Raw genomic sequence first — 8483 nt, 5'->3', positions numbered from 1 at the left:
GCTTAAGAGACCCCGGAGTGGGCGCTCGCTTGGAGCCAGGCCGCGTCCGCCATAGTGCCTGGCTCGGAAGTGTCGCCGGCTCCCGGTGAGCGCCCGAGAGCGGCGGGGGGGGCGGAACAGAAAGGAAGCCCTTGTCGTCGCCCGGCGGTTTCCGGGCGTGTTCTCGCTGTTCTGGGCCTAGAGGCGACGGGAGCGGAAGGCGAGAGAAGTGCGGAGCACTCGGCGGGAGGAAGCGTCAGGGAGCCGCGGCGGTGGCGCCAGGGTCCGCCGAAGACCCCCGGCCGCCGACGGGTCCGGGGTGGTGAGGCGGCGCTTCGAGGCCCAGTGGAGGTCTGGTGCCGGCTTTGTGGCGGCGGCGGCGGCGGCGGCGGCGGCGGCGGCGGCGGCGGGGGGTGGAGGCAACGCCGGCCTCCGGAAGGCCTCTCCACCTCCGACCGCGCGTTTGGGCCTAGGCCGCGGCGCCGCTTGTGGCCTCCCAGGAGCAGGCTCCACGGCCTGGGGGGGGGGGGGGGTTGGGGGGGCTGGGCCTGGGGAAGCCGACGCCGGTCGTCCGGAAGCCAGGAGGAGGCGAGAGGCCGCCGGTGGACTCCGGGCCTAGGCCCTCTCCCCTCAGCCTTGTCCCGGGGCTCGGGTCGTCCAAACCACGGAGAAAGACCCGCCGGGAGGTGCGCCCGCGCTATGGACCCCTGACCCCGCGGGGTCGCTCGGACTTTAACGTGTGGACTGACCGCCATTGACTGCACCGCCTGTCCCCCGTCTCCTGCTGGCCCTTAGCATGAGCGAGGGGGGCCCAGCCGGGTGACACTGTGCCCGTTGGCGGATTCTCCGTCCCCTTCCCCGTCCTCGTCCGCCTCTTACACATGAAGTGATTGAGTATCGGGGGGTTCTGCATTATTGTTTTTACGAACCCCTGCTTGTGGCAGGGGGTATTTAATCCGAGACCTTAGGGTCCTTCAGTGTCTTTTGAGTGTTTTGTGTGTGTACATATACTGCTCTTAAGTTTATAAATATACGTATATTGAGCGTGTCCACGTCTCCTCGCTGAACCTTAGGAATCCTTTGGCACCATGTCCTGTGTGCATTATAAATTTTCTTCTAAACTCAACTATGATACCGTCACCTTTGATGGGCTCCACATCTCCCTCTGCGACCTAAAGAAGCAGATTATGGGGAGAGAGAAGCTGAAAGCTGCTGACTGCGACCTGCAGATCACCAACGCGCAGACGAAGGAAGGTAAGCGTCACGTGGACCCGGATCTGTGCTGGTGGAAGACATATATAAGTGAGGTTCCTGGCGGAAGACTAACCGCTGTGTGGCTCCTGTGGGACGCTTTCTAATGCTTTCGATACAACTTGAATCTGCAGCCAAGGTTGCAGCATTGGGCCTTGGAGTTTAACTGGTTTTATTTGATTTGTGTGTACATGGGTCATCTGTAACAGGCTAATCTAAAACTTGGAAATCTGATTGTTCCTCTCAAATGTTTAAAAATGAGGGTTTTGGTGGGAGAGGGGAGGGCTTCTCTGGGTGCTTCCCTAGTGGTGGTTTCTAACTTCACTGCAGAAGGAGGGGAGGAGAACGCAGGTATGCAAGGCTTCACGTTAGTCAAAGCAGCGATAGAGAGGCTTCTCTAACTTTCTAACCTAACAACATCTTGGGGTTTCATGGCACATTTTACGTCCTTTTCTGCCTCCCACTGTCTGCTTATTTTAATTTTGGAGTTGCCCCCATTGTGGAAAAACAATCCTCACTTTAATATTTCTGAGTATTTAACCCAGCTTTTGGACTTGCTTTTGGAGCTTGATATGTCTTGTGTGTAAATTTCAGAATTAGTAATACAGTAACTAAGTAGTTGAACTCTTTGTTCATGTTTACTGAATATCAAAAGTAGAGACTTTAAAGTAGTGATTGCTAGACTTCCCACAATGTTCAATACTAGGATACTGAAAAACAGTAGGCTGCTACCATATGAGTACTAATAACCCACTGATTGTACTCTTTTTTTTTTTTTTTTTTTTAAGGCATTTTATGAGAATTTAACAGGAGATATGGAAACGTGACAAATGACCTTTTCAGGTTCTGACCCTGAACTTGTTTTGGTTTTTTTTCTCAGTATTGTAATGCTGATCTGTACTTTTCAGTTGGTCAGTCTTTTGAATTTTACCCATGCCAAGAACAGAAATAAAGTGAAGTCCTAATTAGGTTAGGGTTTTTCTTGATTATTAAATTTGGTTTATGGTAACAAAGGTTCTTTTAGTTACAGTTGTCAGGGAGATCCCTGACTTCTAGCCTGTTGTTTGGTAGGTAGAGTAAGCCTTGTAAAAGAGCTGTTTTATATTTGCATCTAGTCATAAGTATGATGGTGTAGTTTGAAGGGGCAGCAATACTGGCAATCTTGACTCAAAAATACTCATTAAGGAAGAATTTTACTCGCGTGATAATATGTGAAAGAATATTCTTCACTTGACCCCATTTTAAAAAGTTTCATTCCTAAGGGACACTTCATGTGAGCTGTGGTAATTGTAATTATGTATAGCATCTCTCTGCTTAAGGAGAGGAAAAATTGGTGGTCATGAACGTTTGAGAAACAGTTTTTAAAATACTGTTTAAGAAAATACCTTAAGGGAAATATATTGTTTAAGATCACCGAAAGCATTCCTTAACTATTACAGTCACACTTAATAGAACAGGTGAGTTGGTAAGAATCCCAGCCCATCTTGATAGGGAATGGTACTTATGAATGAAAGACAATATAAGTGGAATTCAAAAATATTAAGGCAATTTTAATCATTAAATACTATGCAAGTTTCATATTTTACTGGAGTATTAACAGTTAATCATTCGGGGCTAGACTTTGTCCATCTTTTTCAGCTAATAGAATACAGCTTCACTAGACCAAAGTAAATTTGATAGAGTAAGGTTGATGGAATTCTTGTCCAAAATTTAAATAGAGTTTTGTGACATGTTCTTATTTTCCAAGCCAAGAAATTATGTGATACATTATTTTGAAAAACCCTGAAAGACAGGGAAATGCTTTGCCTGGCATCATATTTGTTTTGTATATCTGTGTGAACTGTCTTTATCGGAGAAAGCTTTGATATTAGATTGGTAAAGAGAAGGAGGAGCTTTGGGGGAGAAAATGTGCATTGTTTGTAATCTTCAAATTAGGGGAGAAATACTGTTAGCGCAGAAGATAGGCACTCAATGAGTTTTATTGGAAATAGTATCCAGTGTTACAAGACAGCTGATTTAAGAGTGCCACTTGGTTTTAGCACCATCCAGTGAATTAAAAAGTACAAAATAAATGTTTGTCGCTTCATAATTAGGATATTGCCTAGGAGAGAATGCTGAACTGGATCATCAATAGTTGATTGGAATTAATGTTTAAATTGACTCATCTGCCGGTGCTTAGGACCCCCAAGTCTTGATTAGATTAAAATACTTGACTCTGTTTCATGTTTTAGATTTAAGAATCCTGCTTCTTTATTTCTAGACTATATTTCAAAATAAAATTCTAGTGATTTTTTTAATTTTTTTTCTATGTAACTTAACTATATAAACTTGTTTTCCTATGTTTGTGCAACACCCCCCCCCCCAAAAGAAACAGCCTTCATTTTGAACTTAGTGTGAAAGATTTGGAAGCTGAGGGTGAAGTGTTTTTAAAATACTCTTGCTATCTTTCTTCATTTGTCACATTCATCTTGTTTCTCTTTCACGTGTGGTCTTCATGTGGTTTTGAATTAAAAATTACACTGATGCACAGAAAGGTTCTTTGAAGATGACAGGCTACTTTATTAAAGAGGTATTTAAGGTTAGGAAATCATCCATGCGGTTCAGGTACATAAAAATTAAAAGGTCAATTACAGCATCTGGTGTTTGGGCACCTAACTTAGTTTGACGCAGTACTGTGCTGATTAAATTGTTTTGGGCAGCTACTGGGGACACATTTGCTATTTTTTCCCCCAGTGAACACTTGAGAGTTGTTACATATTTAGAAACTGTCAGGTGTTTGACACCAAGTTTTGATCTAGAATTCGCTTTTTAATGAATCCCATCTCATCTATTTCCGATTTCAGAGCTTGCTTAGAATCTGGGACTGTTGTGAACTATGCAAGATGATAGGCTTATACTGGTATTCCTTAATTTAGGAAATTGCATCACTCTAACTCAATGCCTGTGAAATACAACCTGTTGCTTGAAATGTCCTGAAAAGAATCCTTTCCTGAACATAACAGGAAATACTAATAGTATTATGGTTAAAAATAATACTGATATATATGTGTGTGTGCATAAAATGAAGTCAGTCCCTTAGTGCTGAATAACAAGTAAACAGTAACCTTAACACAGAGTAAACCCTAATGTCAGTCTGATTGTGATTAAGGGAAATGGGTACATTTTACATCTATTTCCCTGTAGTAGATGGATTTTCTTTTTAGTAATTTTACAAGTTTCTTCCTCAGCAACTCTTTACCATTGTTAAATTCATTGGTCCATTTACTATTTAAATTCCATTCTTACAAAAATATTGCAATAATAGTTCAAAGAGTAGGGAAATAGGATCCACTCATCTTTCCAATTTGTCTTCTCAGAAAGTGACTTCACTGTTTATCTAGTTGCTTAAACCAGAACCCAGAAATTCATGCCAGTACATGTTTCTCCTTCACCCCAGTTCTTTTCATTTGTGAGCCCTAGCAATTCTGCGTCAAACATTCTGACTCTGCATTTCTGTCATATCCCAGCACAGACCATCCTTATCTCCTACCTAGACTATACAGCAGGTGCCTTATTAGTTACCTGTTTCTGCTTTTATTCCTCTACGGGTTTGTGCTCCACTTAGATACCAGAGTAATCATTTTTTAAAACATAAATCAAAGTGTCATTTTCTTTTTTTTAATTTTTTTTTCTTTTTTTTTTTTTTTTAATTTTGGTTTTTCAATTACAGTTGTCCCCTTTTCCCCTAATTTCTCTCCCCCACCCAACCCACCCCCTCTCCCGCAATCATATCCCTCCCCGTTGTCCATGTCCATGAGTCTTTTATATAGGTTCTAAAGTGTCATTTTTTAATAATCCTTCAGTGACATTCTGTTGTACTTAGAAACAAAATATAAATCAATATATGTTCTTCCTATATTTCATATCATTCTTTTATTTTCTTCAGCTACTTGGTTTTGTGTCCCTTTTTTTCACTTTGATCTAAAACACTCTGTCCAGCTTTTTTGCACATCTGTCTGGCTTTTCAGTCTTAAAGTAAGTCTCAAATATCAGTTCCTTGAATTAACATTCTATTCAAAGTTGCATTCTGTTTAATTCTCTGTTACAAAATCCTTTTTTCTGGACTCAAAACATGTCGATTTAATTTTTTAGTCTGTTTTCCCCAGTAATACTCATATTTAGGGTCTAGGAGAGACAGAATTCCTTCATTATAAACAGCCTTTTTTCATAATTCAAATGTTTGGTATTACTGGCTAAATTAGGGAATGGTTTAGTCTCATTGTATTTTATTTTATTTTTATTATTTTTTTGGAGAAAATGCTGAAGTTTATTAAAAGGGTGCCCTGACCGGGAACCGAACTGGTGACCCTTCAGTTCACAGGCCAGCACTTAATCCACTGAGCCACACCAGCCAGGGCAGTCTCTGAAATTTGAGGTTCCACAAAAGTAGAGGTGTCAGAGCCAAGAACCAGCTGACACTGATGTCCTTTGAAGAGAAGTCCCTTGATGGTTTTGGATATTCTGACAGTATCAGTAATCTACATGCAAGGAACATGCAGTTATTAATGCTTTTTCTATTTATTTCCCATACAGTTTGTGTTTGGTTGAAGTTCTCTTAATTCTTGAGAACTATGACTTAACCAAATCCCCAAATGGAAACTCAACTGTCGTTTTATTTACAGAATATACTGATGATAATGCTCTAATACCTAAGAATTCATCCGTAATTGTTAGAAGAATTCCTTTCGGGGGTGTTAAATCTACAAGCAAGACATATGTTATGTAAGTATTTATCAAATTTCATGTATTTAAGACTCAAAATAATACTGTTTGAGAAATAACAAGGTGGATTTTAGAATCAAACTCATTACTTTACCCTAATATATACCCTCAATCCCTAAAACTGTGAGGAGGACGGGTTTTTTTTTTTTCCTGATCCCTCCTGCCCTCCCCCTTTTAGGTGAACTTAATCTATATGTAGTTAAGAGTAAGCACTGTTAGGAAGAATTTTTGCTTTATCTAGGTAATATTTAGAAAGACGAGAAAATGTCATTTTCAAATAGTGAGCAAATATTTCTGTGCCCTTCTTTGTTTTTATTTGCCTCTGCACTTTTTTTCCCTTAGTATTAAAAAATGTATATGTTACTTAAGAGATCTATCATAAATATTTTGACAGCATCAGAAGTATTTAGTAGTGTTAACATTTGCTCCTCATCCGTAAGGAATTTTATTGGGTGGCTAGAGTATAGAATTTATAAGCAGACACTGGAATCAAACTTGGATTTGACTTCACTAATTGACTTTGGGTAAGTCTCCTAAAGTCTGTACCTCAAGAGTCCTCAAAATGAAATAGAGATAATGAATAAACGGTGCCTGGCACATGGTAAATGACTATTATTAAAGTGAGAAAATAGCAATATTTTAGGATTAGTCTAGAGCTTAAGAAATTCACTGAAGGAGGATTATTTTCATTGTTGTGGTGAAGTTATATTCCATATAACATTTGGAGGTTATCTTGTATAATAACTTCTGTATAGTAACAATTTAAAAAGTTGAACACTTTGTCTGTAAATACCAAGTGAACTGTGTGCTTTTTAACTTAATGTAATTTTAAGAAATTATAAAGAAGAAATTAACTCCTAAAATCTAGTGTGAGATTACACTTTAATTTACCAAGTGCCTTTTTAAAAACATTTGAGTTTCAGATTTTCAATTTTTTATTTTTATTTATTTATTTTTTTGATATTCAAAAAGTCTTGGGGAATTATTTGAAGTACATGGGAAAATAAGTTGACTTTTATAGAATTGCATGGTGTAATTCACTATGGGTATGATTTCCTTTAATGTATATGCCTCATAAAATGCTTCTGAGTTTGTTAGGCAAATATTAGAAAATGAGAGTTCATTTTTATTTCAGGACTTCCAAATCATGCACAAACTTAGAAACTCCTTTCACATTCTATCTAACATTTCTCTGTAGTCAGATAGCATAAACTTAAAACTAAAAGCATTTAAAAGCTGTTTTTAGCAACTCAATCTCTGGCCTGTTTCCTGTGTGGACCTTTAAAGGAATTTATTTTGGGGCTTACTTGAATTTGTCCAATTCTTACTCTTTTTGCTAAAGTGCTGTGTCAGACTATGTTATATTTTTCTGGAAGTTAGAATTCTTATTTAATCTTTGGTCATTTTTTTGAGACTTTAGAAAATTAAACTAGCCAAAAGTACATAAATTTAAAAGCAACTCAATACTCATAAAATGTTTTTCAAGTTTAAAAAAATTAGTCATATCAGCCTGTCTTTCTGGATTTGAAATCTAGTGTTTGGAGCACAGGAATTTCTCAGAGATCCAAAATACAAATGTTAGCAGTGGTCTTGTTTTAAGAAAATCTGATGTACGAAAGTTTATATCTTATCTGTACCTATTAAAAACTGGGGAACAATTTAATTATTCAGTCTATTAAGAAATAACCACAAAGTCCTCATACTGCCTTTCAGAAAACATTATAAGTGGCAAGATACATATCTATTCTATAATTCCCCAGTATAGATTTTTTTTTTTTAACTATAAATTCACTGTAAACTTCATGTTCAAAGGTGATAATGATTAATCAAAGTAATGTATTCATTATTTTGGACATTGGCTATTTTTAAATCTTTGTCCCAAAGGAAAATTTTCCTGTAAATGTGTGATTAGACATAGTATTAAGATTTTTTAGTACAAAAAATCCTAAATAGCTGCTCACAGAATTAATGTTGCTTTTGTTTTTGTTTTTTAGAAGTCGAACTGAACCAGTGATGGGAACTTCAAAAGCAGTATGTAAAAACACAATCTCACACTTTTTCTACACATTGCTTTTACCTTTATAATGTAGCAGTGAAGTAAATCATTTTAGACCTTAATATCCAATTGATCATAGTACATATTGTAAATAAAATGTATTTGGATGACAGCTCAGTTGAATCTGGATATATGTGGCATAATTTGCACACTTATTTTGTAGAAATGGGTAATTTGTGCCCCCTAAACAGTTTCATATTAAATATGATAGCAACCCTATATGACACTGTGTTGTACAGTTAATGTATGATCCTTTTTAGATCATGTAGTTTTTATACTAATGAACATGACAACATGTTCTACATCTGTCTGTCTAGTTAGTATTCTGTATGTATGTACAGGCTGTTGTGTGCTTTTTGTTTCTTGCAATAAAAAAATGTTTGGAGTGTATATTTTGCCATTTTCACGTTGTATCACTTAGTTTTTGTTAGATTTT

At 38.2% G+C, this 8483-nt stretch overlaps 1 protein-coding gene across 3 annotated transcripts in view; it reads left to right on the top strand.

Moving 5' to 3' along the window:
- The first annotated feature begins 513 nt into the window (after positions 1–513).
- The window catches only part of RBBP6 (RB binding protein 6, ubiquitin ligase), a 30313-nt gene continuing 22343 nt past the window's right edge, over positions 514–8483 (top strand). For all 3 annotated transcript variants that reach the window (XM_090277728.1, XM_090277727.1, XM_090277730.1), the window contains exons 1-3: positions 514–1233; positions 5892–5991; positions 7986–8022. In XM_090277728.1, coding sequence (XP_090133854.1) covers positions 1068–1233; positions 5892–5991; positions 7986–8022 — 303 coding nt within the window. In that variant the 5' untranslated portion in view covers positions 514–1067. The remainder of the gene's footprint in view (positions 1234–5891; positions 5992–7985; positions 8023–8483) is intronic.

This window comes from Furipterus horrens, unplaced genomic scaffold, assembly GCF_987537825.1.
Source record: "Furipterus horrens unplaced genomic scaffold, mFurHor1.1.pri manual_scaffold_5, whole genome shotgun sequence".
NCBI classification, from domain to species: Eukaryota; Metazoa; Chordata; class Mammalia; order Chiroptera; family Furipteridae; genus Furipterus; species Furipterus horrens.
This window is presented reverse-complemented; position numbering and strand designations above follow the sequence as displayed.